At 36.8% G+C, this 16112-nt stretch overlaps 1 protein-coding gene across 1 annotated transcript; it reads left to right on the forward strand.

Moving 5' to 3' along the window:
• Positions 1–3166: 3166 nt before the first annotated feature.
• LOC105056772 (O-fucosyltransferase 7) lies at positions 3167–14619 on the forward strand. The gene is made up of 12 exons (XM_019854567.3): positions 3167–3442; positions 3989–4084; positions 4299–4401; positions 4497–4564; positions 7341–7429; positions 7512–7692; positions 7869–7997; positions 8109–8242; positions 8352–8565; positions 13495–13679; positions 13810–13905; positions 13977–14619. The coding sequence occupies exons 1-12, from the start codon at positions 3287–3289 to the stop codon at positions 14122–14124; spliced, it is 1599 nt and encodes a 532-aa protein (XP_019710126.2). The 5' UTR covers positions 3167–3286; the 3' UTR covers positions 14125–14619.
• The last annotated feature ends 1493 nt before the right edge of the window (positions 14620–16112 follow it).

A 16112-nucleotide genomic window follows, 5' to 3' on the forward strand; every position in this document is an offset into this window, starting at 1 on the left:
AAAGAATCTCTTGCAATAGTGCCTAACCCGTGAGCGCTAATTGGACATACATTATCTGCAGCATTTAAAAAAAAAAAATGGAAGCATTGGTTGATGATTCTTGCCAACCAAATAATAGACCATATCTTATGCTACTGATTGAAAGTTGACAGAATACAAATCAATATTTTAATTTAGGTTTTTTCTGATTTTTTTTTTTTTTTGACCCTTTTGATCACTTTTTTACATGCTATAAAACCATTTTAGCTAGAGTCCAATATGTGCTACTTCACATGTCACTTTATTGACACGGAGTCATGCATCAGTAGAACCCACCTAACATTCTATATGGTAGAGGATGCCTGTAGTGAAGCAAGCTAATATATTTGTGCCACATGGAGGAATGATAAGATTCTATTTGGTGGTTGAGAGTTGCATGATTTAGATGCTTTGCTGTCTCAGAGCATACCTTGGATGCTTTGCCTCAGCAACCTTGGCTTTAGGGAATACCAAACCTTAATTATATCTCATGCCATGCTGACGGTAATACTCATGATCATCAAATCTCACATGCACCGGCTGACTATCACGTGAATTTCACGTGCATGCCATCAAGTGGAAGTCCATGGCCCCACTGGCCAGAGAGTTTTCACAAACCCCAAAGCGATAAAACCGCAGTGATTACCTCCAAGGCTGGCAAGCCTGGGATGGGACCTTGGAAGGACCGTTGCGTGCATCTCAATGTTAAGACAAAGGAGCCAATATTTCTCAAAAAAAAAGACGAAGGAGCCAACCAATGAGGGCCCTCTTCCTCCTAGTTTAGTCTTATCTAGGCATTATTCTAATGAGCAATACCCGACGTTTGCCTTATCCCCGGAATTTTGCTTTGGTTCGGGTGTTTCAACAATATCTTGTAGCACAGCACAGTGATCAATATCTAACTATAAAATATGGTCTGATCAATTGCTAAAGTGCTTGTTGATTCCTAATATTAGTTTTTAAGACAACATTATCTCCATATCTTCCCTCCAAGGCTCTTTTGGTTGGAGATAATTTATTACGACAAAATAAATCCTATATCAAATTATTTATATTTGATGCAGAAAGTGGATGGGATGGATAAAAAAATAAATAATAAATTTTTTGACTATATTTTTGAGAAAAAAGATCAAATAAATATCATCGGAAAGATAATATTTATTTTTCCACACTTGATTATCGGATGGTAGTGATACGAAGATATCAACTTTTGATTAAAACTCCCTCACTTATATTAATATAATATATATAATTATATTAAATATATTAATAAACTGATTAAATAATATTTAAAAATAATAATATTTTTAATATATTAATATATTTATTAATAAATCTTAGTTATTAATAAATAATTAATAAATATTTATTACTTATCAATAAATCTAACGTTCGATTTATTGATAACTAATATATTTATTTATATATCAAAGCATACTAAAATTTGTTTATAAAAAAAAAATTTATTTTTGATATATGTTTAATTAATTTAAAAATATTTATTAACTTATGTAAATATATTTCAATATTCAAAAATATTGACCGTTTTTATATCAGAAGACCATAAATGGCCAAAAAAATAGATTGAAAAGAAGATATTATTACCTAAATTATTTATTTAAGAGTATTGTTAGAAATTTGGTAATTCATATAAGATTATCTCTAATCAAACATAGTAGTCGGTTACAAATGCTATTTTTTCAAATAATTTTTTTACCACTCAAATATGGTAAAATTTATTTTCCTTTGCAATATTTTTTCGATAAATATTTTAAAAATTATCATATTATCCCATAATTTGATATATCCCAACTAAATGAATCCTAAGTTAAATTATTTAAACCTCGATCTGACAATTGTGCTCTAGGTCATCCTCTTTTCAGATAAAAATTATTTATTAAAAAATAATTTGAGCCTCTCTCGCAAGATCATCATGCTAATCTAGAATCGCTTCTATATTACTTCAATTGAAGAACCAAACATACTCTTACCAACAACAAAATGCTAAACCTGCTCTTCACCTGCATATACATGCATTTATTTAGCAGCTCCTTAATTTAAATGATACAAATATCATACAAATAATGACATGGCTTTACATTAAAAAGAAAAGAAAATGTGACTTCCTCTTTATCCATACCTCTTAAATCTTCCTTGACCTTTAATCCATACAACTTCTATCAAGGCTGCCAGCCTATCTTTGGCATACCTTCTATCGACCTTATGGTCCTTGCTCTTAGGCATCATCAACTTTTGTTTGTATTGCGTGCTTTTAGGATCTCTATGGATCCCGTCACTTACTCTACATTGAATCCAGCCTATTTCGAACTTACCATGATGGTACCATTGATACTCCTATCCATTTGGTGTGTCACACTTACCCTGGTATGTTTCAGGGACAAAAATATAAACATGAAAAAAAAAAAAAAAAAACTTATTGAAGTGCATAAGAAAACTTTCACAAGTCTATATACGGCTAGTTTGGTGACTCAGCATTCAACCAACTCTTTTGTACTGTAGCAAATCTATACAGATCCTCTAATATCACAGGGCATACAGAACTTTTCACCTAAAAATAACGAGTCTATAACATTACCAGAGATACATACAAAAGGAGCAGAAATCCATGATCCAAAAACAAAAAGAGATAACTAGTTACTTTAGTAATTGGTATATTTCTATAACATTTTTATCTTATAAGCAGATCATTCATGACAGAGGCAAAAAAATCACCCGATAGCTATGATACCATTGATTGCCCATCCATGAGCATCTGATAGGTATGATCGCACCTTGAAATGCCATTGTAACGGTCACTAAAGTCAGAGCCCCAACGGTCAAGAGCACCATTGGTCCTGTCTGAATTTGGAGTAAATTACAAAGTCAGTTGGAAGGACATTATGGGAATGAAACGGTGCAGCCAAGAAGATGCAGGACCAGGACATATTTGGAATATAATTTGAAGAAAATTCCGAATTCAGTAGGGGGCCATTCTGGGAATAAAATCGTGCACCCCAAACCAGAAAGACGAAGAACAGGGTCATATTGGGAATGAAATGCTAAAATGTTGCCAAGATAGTTCAAAGGTTGGTATTTTCGGGCTGGCCACTAGTAAATGAAATCACTGGCACACTTTATATTCCAAGCTCTCTTCTTCTCTCTCTCCCCACTAAAGAAAGCGGCGAGGAAAGGAGAGGAACAGGAAAGGAGAGGAACGAGAGAGAGAGAGAGAGAGAGAGAGAGAGAGAGGGAGGGGGGAGGAGGGGGGATGCAGAGGCGCAGGACGAGAACGAGAAGGCTGTCCATCCTGCGGTGGCTGCTAAGTTGCGCCATCAGCGTGCTTGCGTTGGGCGTGCTGCTCGCCGTACACGTGTCTCCTTTCCCCAGTGTTCCTTCCTTCTCGGACGTGCGCAAGCTTCCTAAGGTTCGGCCTTTTCTCCATCCCAGTGTTTTTTTTTTTTTTTGATCTTGAGTTGGGCATATTTGTCTTGAATTTTATCATGCTCTGGGTTAAGAATCGAGTTTCTGAGCTTTTTTTAGTAATTTTCATCACTATACCGATTTTTTTTTTTTTTTTTTTTGCATTTCTGTGATTTTGATATTAAAGTATCTCTTGTTCTTGGAAAAAGGTTTTTGTTTGGGTCTATCAAACAGTTTGCGGATTGTTTCTGTCAAATATGTGTTTTTCCTTATTTTTTGGATTTGTCTGCAATTTCGACATTGAAGCATCTTCTTTTGCGGAGAAAGTTGTGTTTTTTGGGTCTGTAAAATGATTCATTAAGTGATTTGGACATAAATACATTTTTCCTCTTTTTTTTTTTTTTTTTTTTGAGTTTTTGTTATATTGATCCCATCATACTAAGGTTATCTCCGGAATTTTTTTTTTTTTTTTTTGGCTCTACGAAACGATTTATGGAGTATTTTTGATATGAATTTATGATAACTCATGGCTTGAGGGTTTTTTGTGCAGCAACGGGAGATCGGATACCGAGGATGGAGCACCGAGCTGAGCTGGACGCAAGAGTCTGCCCCGCCCCAACTCTCCAGATTGCTCGCTTCTCAGAAGGTGTGATACATGATCATATCACTCGCGGCCCATCCGATCATTAATTTTGAGTCTTGTTTTATAAAATTTCTCTTCTATTTGATGCCAAGATTTTGCCACTATATGCTGTTAATTGAGAAAACATTGATCGGATTCATGGGTATTGTTCTTATAATTTGAAAGCGAAGCAGTCATGCCATCTCTTTCATTGTTTTCACCTCTCTAGATTTGACAGTTGGACAGCATGAGTGATGGTATGTCGGGATTCGAGAAGCTGTGGAAGCCTCCATCGAACCGTGGTTTTGTGCCATGCGTGATGCCTAGCTCATCTCACTCAGGTAAGAGGGCTACAACAACGTCAAGTTTGTATTTTTCTTCCTCTGTTACTTTTTTCTTAGCAGTTTGTTTCATCCATTAACGCGTTATGCTTCAGCTCCCGAGGAATCAAGAGGTTACTTGCTAGTCAGCACCAATGGTGGGTTGAACCAGATGCGGGCAGGGGTAAGCTACTCTCTCTCTCTCTCTCTGCTTTTGTGTGTGTGTGTGGTTATATGGGTGTTACGTCACAGACTGAATTAAAGTCTAGTATCTAATGAGTATCATATTTAGCTGTTTGAAAAATAGAAACTAAGGGAATTGGCATTAGAAATCTTGTATTTGACTACATATCACACAGTGTTGATTGTTGACTTTTGTGGTTCCCAAGTTGTTCAACTATGTCACCAACTATTTGTACTTTGAAATTTCTACTAGAGTCGACATGAATATCAGATACAGATGATGTTATACAGCTTTGAATATTATAGATAGCATTGTTAATAATTGAATAAATGACATCACTCCTTCTGGTATTATCTTAGTGTTGCAGGGTTCCTTTTCATATGGAGTCTTTTTTTTGTTTGAGTCTGTTACACACTGCATGTCCAATAGTCGAAAAGTCCTTGGTTGAGTCTGATATCATGAAGGATAAGTTAGATTTCTCTTACGAGTGTTTAAACTAGGTCAAGACCACAATCTGCAACTGGTGAACTCCAAATATGGTATGTGGTCTATCAAGTTGTTAATCTAACTGTATTTAGTAATTAGATATAGACCACCTCATAAGCTGCAGCTTGCTCATCGTCTGCCCATATATCAGGGGATGCATCACTTATTATCAAATGCCATTGCACATCATCTTTCAATGCCCTTTAAGCAATTAATTCCTGATTAGAGGTGAATAGGTGGCTATGTCTGCATGATGAGTTTTGCCGATAAATCTCTTTTTATTTTCCATTTTAGAAGAAAAAAACTGATGTTATGCAAAAGGTAACAGCATATCCAATAACCACAGTAGCCTGTTGAGTTACAAAATTTAACCACTTAGCTGAATTGACTAGGTGCATAAGCTTCGGAAGCCATTCTGACATGTACCTATTGAAGACTCAATTGGCAAAAAATGAAGTTGACTTCACTTACTCAGACATGTCATATATGCTTATATAGTTAAACTAAATTTATGCTGTACTTTTTGATTCATAATTAGGGGGGAAGCTATTAAAAATGATGAGCCATGTGTCTCTTTTTTTAATATATTTTTCCTGTATATATTGATGAAAAGGAGACACTGTCCCACGATGGTGAACGAAAGTTGGCTATTTGAGTTTAGCTCAACAAATATTCTCCCGATTCAGGGACTAAAACTAAAAGCTTGGAATGTAATTCTTCTTCTATTTTTCCCTCTCTTGACAATTAAATGTAATCGCCCTTTAGTTGATCAGGTTGTAGTGTGATGCCTGGGCATGATAGATGAGATCTGGGGTAGTTGCCATGCTTCAATGAAAACCAGGCAGCCCATATATCATTCATTCACCAATCTTCTTGACTATAAAGCTAGCCTCATTTTATGCATGCTTGATAAAATGTTGCAAAACATGAATTGGTCATTGTAATTGATAAAGGAAATTTTAGAATAGGCAGCATATTAATGGAGATATCAATCCTGTCTTGCCCATTTTGGCTTTAAAGTCTGCCTAACTTTGCTTACAAGAAACCAATAAACCTAGTGGGGCGTCCCATCCCATTCTTGTGAGGAAATAGAACTGAGATGGGGACAGGACTCCGAAAACCATCCATGTAGGAAAGAAGAAGAAAGAGTAAAGAAAGAAAGGAAGGAAAGAAGAAGAAGAAAGGAAGGAAGGAAGAAAGAAGAGAAAGAAAAAAGAGAGGAAGGAAAGAAGAACAGGAAGGAAAGAAAGGAAGGTAGGGAGAAGTAAAAAAGAAGTTAAGAACGAAGAAAGGAAAGATGGCTTTTATTATTTGGAAGCACTTCAAAGTTTCTTGCTTGCCAGATAAAATGTGACTTTTCTCCTACCAAAAATGATCCAAATAATTGTTCTAGAATGAGGAGTGAGGATAAGCTTTAGCCTCTGTAAAGGCATTTTGTAGCCAATGTGACAACCATATAGACGATGGACTTGCTTTTAGTGGGGATAACAAGTTTCCATAATATTGTATTAACAGTGGCCGTTTCCGATATGAAGTTACAACCTACATTTCTTAACTGTATTAAAGTCATAGATCATCGTTGAACTGATAAATCTTCAAAAGTTTGCTGAAACAACTTTGCTGGATGGTAATGATTTTGGGGTTACCTATCATTGGTGACTAACAGAATATTGCTAATTTATCCCTTTCTATATCATGTAAAGGAATTGGCCACATACTGATAGATATGTAAGGGAAAAGGGGACAGATGATATATCATTCATGCACCATCGTTTCCATCCGATAAACACCTTTTTCCCTTCACATTCTGAAACTACCGCATGCTTTCTCTATCTACTGCTCAACCTCTTGGTTATTTGCTCACCATGACATTAGAAGACATGTCAGAGATATTGATACCTCAGTGGCGTGGGGGATGACATTTTGATATGACAGAAAACTGTTTGTTTCATATTGTTGCAATATCGCAGGACAAACTTTCTGCAACTTTATATTTGTTCTCTACAACTTTCAATTCTATATCATGCCGTGCACCATGTCATATTGTGCAGTATGTCAGCAGGGATATCTGCTGCATATGCCCATCTATCTTTCCTTTGATTTACTATTGTTATTGCAAACCATTCAACCATTCAGTCCTATTAAGAGTACTGTAGTATTTATTACTTTATCTTCCTCAAAAACTATTTAATACTTTCGATAGTTGAAAACACTATCTGATTTTTTTCCCTTATCTTTTACTTTTCCTAGTTTGATTAACTGTTGTTGGATATTATTCTTTTGATGACAGATATGCGACATGGTAGCAGTTGCGCGTCTAATAAATGCAACACTTGTTATTCCAAAACTTGATAGGAAATCATTTTGGCAGGATTCTAGGTACATTTTCCTTCATACTTTTAATTCTTGATTATACCTCCCTAATTTAACTTACATTAATGGCATAAATCTGGAATTGCAGCAATTTCTCAGATGTTTTCGATGAAGAATATTTTATACAATCTTTGGCAAATGATGTTAAAATTATCAAGAAATTACCAAAGGAATTGGCAATGGCTACCAAAGCAGTAAAATATTTTACAAGCTGGTCTGGAGTAGGATACTACCAAGATGAGATTTCTCGATTGTGGGATGATTATCAGGTGTAGTGTCTATGTTATTTGGATTTTGGAAGTTCACCATTTCATTCACAGACACAGGCAACATGCACATACATTTGCATGTACATCCACGTAAACATGCATACCAAGTCCATTACCTGCCATATTTGTTGGTAGTCTTGTTGAACTGATTTGTTGGAAACATTGTTTTGCAATAGGTTATACGAGCAGCTAAATCAGATTCTCGTCTTGCCAACAACAACTTGCCCCCTGACATTCAAAAACTCCGCTGTCGTGCTTTCTATGAGGCTCTTCGATTTGCTCCCCGAATCGAGGCTCTAGGAAAAGTAACATCTCACCTATTATTTTTCTTACTTTTAATTTTTATTATTTTTTATTTCAATGTCTTGCACTACAAAAAAGCAGCACTTGAGTTTCTATGGGTGTTAAATCTGCAGTTATTGGTGGAGCGAATGAGATCATTTGGTCCATATATTGCTTTACACTTACGTTATGAGAAGGACATGCTTGCCTTTAGTGGGTGCACATATGGTTTGTCTCCTGGTGAAGCTGATGAGCTGACAAGAATCAGGTAAGAGACTTAATAGCAGGCTTTATAAAACACTAGCTCTGTTCTTTGTAATTGAAAGGTAACCTCTACAATGATTTAATCTTGAACCTGCTTCCTCCATCATTTGCAGAGAGAGCATGGCACATTGGAAAGTCAAGGATATCGATCCCCAAGAACAGAGGGCCAGGGGGTATTGTCCCCTGACTCCAAAGGAAGTTGGAATTTTTCTTTCTGCCCTAGGATATCCATCAAATACTCCAATATATATTGCATCAGGGGAAATATATGGAGGTGATTCTCATATGGCTGATCTTGAGTCTCGCTTTCCCATGTTAATGAGCAAGGTACCAAATAGATATTTTTCATCCATGATGTAGCTTGAATTGGTCTTATATCATCAAAATGAAGCAATTTAGTCTGCTTGTTTTGCATTCATGCTAAAAATAGTAGCAATGATTAAAAAGCCGCTTTTATTTATTGGATACCAACTTTCTTTGACGTATCAGGTGTATTGCATCTGTTTATGATTCTGATTAAGTGCATATATTTCATGGAAATGACTTGGACAAAAAGATGATGGAAGATATGTAAAAATATTTCCTGTATTGCATCTGTTTGATGATACTCTGTTTATGATTCTGATTAAGTGCATATATTTCATGGAAATGACTTGGACAAAAAGATGATATGAGACATGTAAAATATTTCCTGACTAAGAAGCCCAGACATTGTATTTTGACTTCCAATGATAGCATCGTAAGTGTTTTATCATATTACTGCACCAATCATTTGACTCTCCTAACCACTATGTTCATGAGGTTATGCAAATGCATTAATCATGTCTATATGTTGTATATATAGCTAATCAATCATTACGTTTTGTGTCAAATTGCTGTTACCCCATCCATAAGGCTTGATCATCCTTGGAACCATCATTGTTTACAATTTTATGTGTGTGTTATCAGATCTTATTTTCTTTCTTTTAATTCTCTGTAATGATGAGCTAGTCTGTGCATACTACATAGCGCATTCAAGTATTCATTAGGTCAATCCATGATTTGTTCACTTGTAGTCAAATGCATCTTAATCTATGCCAAAGGGCTAATCTGTCAAGGCTTGCACTTTCTGTGCCATAACACCCTGTATTTTGTCGGCTTCCCTAAAGTAATCTTGGCATCCTTTTTCAACAATCACCCATATTACATTGTGACAATGTTTGTTTTTCAATACATGGTTAGAGAGCCTCCTTTTCATTTCCTATTAGTAAACATGTAAATTGGTTATCATGTTTCTTTGAGAATGAGCAGTTCAAGGCGAACCTTGATATTGGTGCTTCGATTTCATTTTCCATGTTGTAAATGCTGCTCCACCATGACATCAATATACAGAAGAGTGATGATAGAGTCGAACTATATGGGATTTACAAAAATTATTGTTCATGTTATGGTGGGCATATGGACAAATATGATTCAACAAACAAATACATTACCAGATTTGATGCAGAAAATACCATTTAATTTTCTTGCGATTTCTAGATTTTGGCAACTACATTCACATGTCTATGATTAGTATAGGGAGAAACCAACAAGAACCAAACTTATTTAAGAACACCTATCACCCTTCATAAGAAGATTTTATGCTAATGCAATTTATGATCTACTTTAACTTTTAAGCCACCGTTGAACTCGAGATCATTATGGATATGGATGCTGAACCAGAAAAAATATTCTTAAATACCTATGTTGTTTTCAAAGGTAGATGATTGCTACAGGAAGTGAATTTCCAATTTATGGGATGTAGTAGCTGTGGAAACTCTCTTTGTTTCAGTTTGTAGTGTGACAAGGTTTTCAAAACATCTGAATTATCAGAAGTTTGATGTGCATAGATCATTTATTCAAAAAGTTGGGTGGGTCCCTGGTTTTTCATTTGACTATTCCGTAAGAGAGCTGAGAAAAGGAGATGATCATTCTTTTTTAAGAATTTAGTGATTTTCGAATGGTATTTACATCCTTGCAGCAAGTAGGAATGACCAGGCTTGACTTATTAATTGTGAATGCTCTCTTCTAGCTCACTATTCTTGCTTCAAGAAAAAACATGTTGTGGTATTTGTGCATTCCCCACCAATGTAAATGTTTGTCAAGTTCACTGTAATGTTGTCTTTAGGTTGTTTTCTCCTACATAAAATCTCCCAAGTATTCATAACTCTACGCAGTATCCTTGGGAATTTCTCAATTCATGTTTTCATCTTAATGTACCTTTTACCTCAGTGGAGGAAGTCATGTTTCATGGGCAAGTGTTTGTGTGATTATAATTTGATAGAAACATGCATTTGAGAGTTATTGCCGATTTATCTCATTTCATCACATTTATTTATAATTTTGGTGAAGGTTCGTTGTGCTGGAACTAGACCCCATGCCTGTTGGTTGGTGGTATGGGTTTGGTACACCCTCGTATCATTCCATACCGGGTCTGAATGGAAATGGAAAAGGACCAACTGAGAGAGGAAAGGGGAGAGGGAGGGTAGGAGAAGGAGAGGGCGGAGATGCCAGTGGAGGTTGGCGGTGGCTGTCGGAGTGTCATGGAGGTTCGGATCCTCCTCCCCGCCCTCTGGCGATGGAAGTAGGGGTGATTGCCCTTGTTGCGATCGTGAATTCTTAATTTTTCTGGCAAAAGTTAAAAAAAAGTTTATTAGGTAAAGTTTGGAATGCAAGGAGAGGGTAGGGACGTCGGCGGTGGCTATCGGAGGGCTACAAGGGTTCAGATCCTCCTTCCTGCCCTCTGTCGATGGAAACAGGGTGATTGCCTCTGTTTTGATCGTGAATCCTTAATTTTTTTGGGCAAAATAAAAAAAAGGGGGCTATTAGGTGAAGTCGGCAATGGCGTTGTCGACCACACCTGGTATCCTTCTTCCCCCCCCCCCAAACCCTCTCCCCCCTTATGCCATTGCCAACTTCACCTGATATCCCCCCCCACCCCCCCAAAAAAAAAAAAAAACGAAATAGGGGCTTTCGTCCCTATTTCGATCAGCCGATTCTGGCCTCTATCTTCCTCAGTGAGTCTTCGGTGGCCTCTAGAGGATCCTCTCCCTCTCTCTCTCTTAGTGTCTCACTCATCCTTTTCCTTCTCCCTCTCATCCTTGTTGCTGGCCCTCTAGTGGGTGCAGAGGCCCTCCGGCAGGCTTAGCCGGCCTCTGGAGGGTCTCTCTTCCTCTGTCTCCTCCCTCCACCCCTCTCTCTCTTTTCCTCTCCTTCTCCCTTTTGTCAGCGTTCTGAATTTGATGCTGGAACCATTTAGGTCTGCCGCTGATATAGTTTGGCATGCCTCGAACCACCCAGTTAAGGATGGTTCCGCCTTCCATAATTTTGGTACTAGATGTTTAAATACTTTATACATAGTGCTTTAAAATAATCACCTTGTTGACCATGCAAGAGAATATAAAGTATCTACTTACGTTGAAAAAATTTTATGACCTCCAACTTATCATATAGCTCGGATTGGAACTAATAAATGTTTTGAACTAGAAAAATGTACAGAGTGGAACTTAGATAAACTATCGTGGTATATTTAATTATATATGTGGAAATATACAGTTTCTAACACAGTCATTGTGTTGGCCAAGTCTGAAAATTTGACAAAACAAAAAGTTGTGGTGAAAAAGTTTTGTCTAGAACCTCCAAATCTGCCTTATAGTCTAGTTGCTACATGTGACTTTTACCTTCTTAGTTTCCACTATGGATCATTCCCTTTCCTTGCAACTGGCAAAGATATGAAAGTTGTTTTAAAATAGGAAATATGCATGGTGGAACTTGGAGTAATCTATTGTATTGCATATATATTACGTACATGTATGTTTAGTCATATTCTGTTATATATATTTGATGCTGTATGTCTGAACTTGGACATTGCACATATTCCATTTTTTTGTGGCGAGGATGTGAGATGAGCCCTTTGTTAGTTGTATGAGATTGAGCATGTGCTTTTACTCATAATCTACATGTTTCACAGTTACAAATGCAATGGTTGCTATGCTTGGACCTTTATAAAAACTTTGATCACATGCCATGTGAGATTTCAATATCATCCTTCATCATTGTTTTCTTGAATAAAATACAGGAAAGAAATCTTGGGGCATGGGATGTTTATTGAAGATTACCTAAACACATATGGTTGCATTTTTCTGAAAAATGATCCTTAGCTTGTAGCTTTTGTATGATACAAGCACAAGTGCAGTTTGAGCCCAAAACTCAGGATCAAGTTTTCTAATAAGTCTCTTATACACGGTGTTGGTGTTTTCCATAACAGTATTTTTTAAGTTCTATCCCCCCATATGTGGCACAAATGTGGATAACCGATGTAAAAGGTATGAGATGTTTGAGACAGATAAATATATCTTGATATATCATGTGTGATCTATGTATATAATTCATTATGCTACTTTGACCTTCTAAAATGTGGGGAACAGCCACTGCACTGTAACATGAAGACCAGGAGACAACCTTATCAATGACAGATGATTGCTATCTTTAAAATAGAACAAGTGGCCAATCACATAGGAGAGACATAAAATAGGTGCATTCTAGGGCCATGAATTGTTTGTTGTGCTGGGTTGGGTCCCAAAGTTGTTAGTGATTACCGTTGAGTAAAGAGATAGGCAGTGTCTTTATCACCTCTTTTCTTTTATTGTTTAAGAAATTGTTAGGGATGGAAATCCATTTTGTTTGTTTGCATAAATCCTGAAAGAGCATTGAGTAGGCAGCTGTAGTTTGCAAGTAGAAAATGATAAAAATCAAAAGAGAACAGACTTCTTTTAACAATAATATCTTCAATCTTTATACTTGTTCAGTATAGTAACCCACAAGCAGATATTGATGGTTGATCACTATTGCGGTCCTTGGGAAGTCAAGTGCCCATCCTTATTTTGTGTCCATCGAGCAATGCTTTGAGGACAGTGACACACCTTATGGCTAAACCTGCACCTCTGTATGAAGGGCCTACTCAATATAATTATCTTATAACGTGTTATGGCAAATGCAGCATTTATATAAACCCATTTGCAAATTATGATGCCTATGGTTAGACCTTTTTTTAGCCGTTATTATTATGTACTATGAGATGAAATTGATTTCACTCACACTCTTGCTAAAGGTTCTTTATCCCCCCCCCCTCTCTGATTCTTTTTTCTATTTTTATTTTTATTTTTTATTTTTCAGTGAACTCTGTTTTGACTGGAAGCTAGCTCAATCATGAATTTTTTTGTTTTTTTTGCCTTACAGGAAAAGTTAGTGTCAGTGAATGAGCTCGAACCATTTAGTCATTATGCATCGCAGATGGCAGCTTTAGACTATATTGTGTCAGTGGAAAGTGATGTTTTCATTCCATCCTATTCGGGAAACATGGCAAGGGCAGTTGAGGGACACCGCCGTTACTTGGGTCACAGAAAAACCATCATTCCTGATAGGTAAAGTGGCTTTTTGTATCTGCACATTATAAATTTTGTTCGATACCCATCTCTTAAAGATTCTATTTTGTTTTAAAACCACTCTGATTCCTTCGTTTGTTTCTTTCTTTTATCGCCTACTGCAATGCAGAAAAGCACTTGTTCGTTTGTTTGATAAAATTGATCAGGGTTCACTTAAAGAAGGGAAGAGGCTGTCAGACATGATTGTACAACTCCATAAAAAATGGTATGTCAAACGGGAGTTAAATTTATACTTATTTTGTTTCTTAACTGATTTTATATATATGTTTTTGTCAGGCAAGGTTCCCCTCGTAAACGAAAGGGTCCCATCTCTGGAACAAGAGGCAAAGAGAGGTTCCGATCGGAAGAAGCCTTCTATGAGAACCCACTGCCTGATTGTCTGTGCCAGTGGGAATCTCGTAACAGTTCTCATGCTAATGTGTAGATGTTGCATGAATGATGCTCTTGTTTGGTGAAGAGATTCAGATCTTATCCTGCTGCTGATTTAGCCTAACCAAACACATTTGGAGTTGGTTTTGAAAGTACAGACTAGAGCCGCATATGTATATTTTAGGTTCCATACCACCCAACTGAAATCAAGGCATAGATGATACTGGTTGAGTGTGTTGGAGGCAGAGAGCAGTGCTGCAAAAGCTTTCGATGATGTTGTATGTGCATTCCATGGCCGAATTGAGTGGCATGTGGCCAACTTAGGCTAGATTTGGGCTGAGTTTAGGGAAGTGCTAATTGTTTCTGGTTGTAGAGTATGTCCTTATAGTAAATATCAAGAAAGAAAGGTGGGATTACTGAGAGGTTTAGTGGGGCAATAATGTGGACCAGCACCGACTGGAAAGCTATCAGCAACATCACATTTTATGTATTAATTATCGACATTGCAATAAATTGAATAAAAGAAAAAATATATGTTGTGCAGAGTCAATCTCATCTCATTGTTTTTTCCCCCATTTTTTTCTGAGTGTAATCCTGTATCCTTGTGTTTAAACGCTTGCCTAAGTCTGCAGAGTAAATTGTGCTAATTTGCTGACTAATTCACTGTTGATTGCTTATTTGCGGAATGAGTGATTTAAATAGCCTTTTTAACAGAAAGATGTCTTATTCGCCATCTTATTTTTGGGGTTACTGCATGATCATCATCCCTACATTTGTTTGACATTGCAGGGTAATTTTAGTGTTTGCTGTAATTGCAGCATCATCCTTGTCCCTTCAGGGAAGCACAAAGAAGTCTCTAATGTTCTCTCCATCTCTCCTATGCCTCAAGACCTCTGATTGTCTGACTTCAGCCACTCCATCTTAGCGGCCAGCAAGCTGGTAGCATTGCAATCTCCTCTGGCCATGCTACTGGCCTCACTCTCTTCTTCACCTTGCACTTCCAAGGTCGCTTCATTCCAACTGCAATAGTTACTCTCCTTCGTTTGTTTCACTTGAGTCATTTCCCTGAATCGCCTTCTTCTCCACCCTACTTGGTCTGTTGTTTTCTCTACTCTCGCTCCTATTTATTCTAATCTATCCGTCCTTAATTTTTGAACACAACCAAGCATTCTTCGTTCCTCTTTCCTCATCCTTACTATTACCTTCGGTGCTTTCCTAAATCACACACCAAGATTTGCTGTATTGATTGGTATTGGTACATACCAACCATACCACTATCGAATTAGTATGTGGTGCAAGGGATGTGAGGACACAATATGTTGTACTAGTTTTCATGCTGAGTGCACCGGCTCTTGTAATAGTATGATATCGAGACAATGAGCCTTGCCCCACATTATATTATTTGAGTTATTTGACCAAAAAGAAATTAATATATCAAATTTGAAGGACATTAAACATAAAGTATGCATCTATATTGTATGGTAAATGTCAATGTAGTTTGCTTGAAGAAAAAAATGGCAAAAGAATGACTAGCTGGAATGGCAGTCGCTTCTCTATCGGAGCAGGCTATATTCAACTCGGTCCGACGCAATCCACTTATTGACCATATGACGGTTTTTATAAAGTAAACCAAGAAAAAGCTCTATTCTTTAATATTTCTTCTCTTCATGCGAACATTTAAGATGATGCTAGAAAGATTTTGACTTTTATCTTTAGAGACCTCTGGTTATCTGATAGCAAATTCGCTTGAATAAGGAAGAGCTTCAGCACTGTTCTCTACCCATTAGCTTGCACTAATAAATTGATCCATAAGTTGAAGCTTCAGAAAACTGAAAGTAAACTGAGGAATTATTTTCAGGATACGTAGTAATTAGTTAAAGCAACATGCTAATATATATATATATATATATATATTCAATCCGTAGCTATTTCCATGAAAACAACTTCGTGCCGCATGTGTACGTTCGGCCTCAAATCATTTAAAACATGCAACATTGTCATGTTACCATCCATAGATTAGTTAACTGCACTACATCCATTTGA

The sequence above is a fragment of the Elaeis guineensis genome, chromosome 13, assembly GCF_000442705.2.
Source record: "Elaeis guineensis isolate ETL-2024a chromosome 13, EG11, whole genome shotgun sequence".
NCBI classification, from domain to species: domain Eukaryota; kingdom Viridiplantae; phylum Streptophyta; class Magnoliopsida; order Arecales; family Arecaceae; genus Elaeis; species Elaeis guineensis.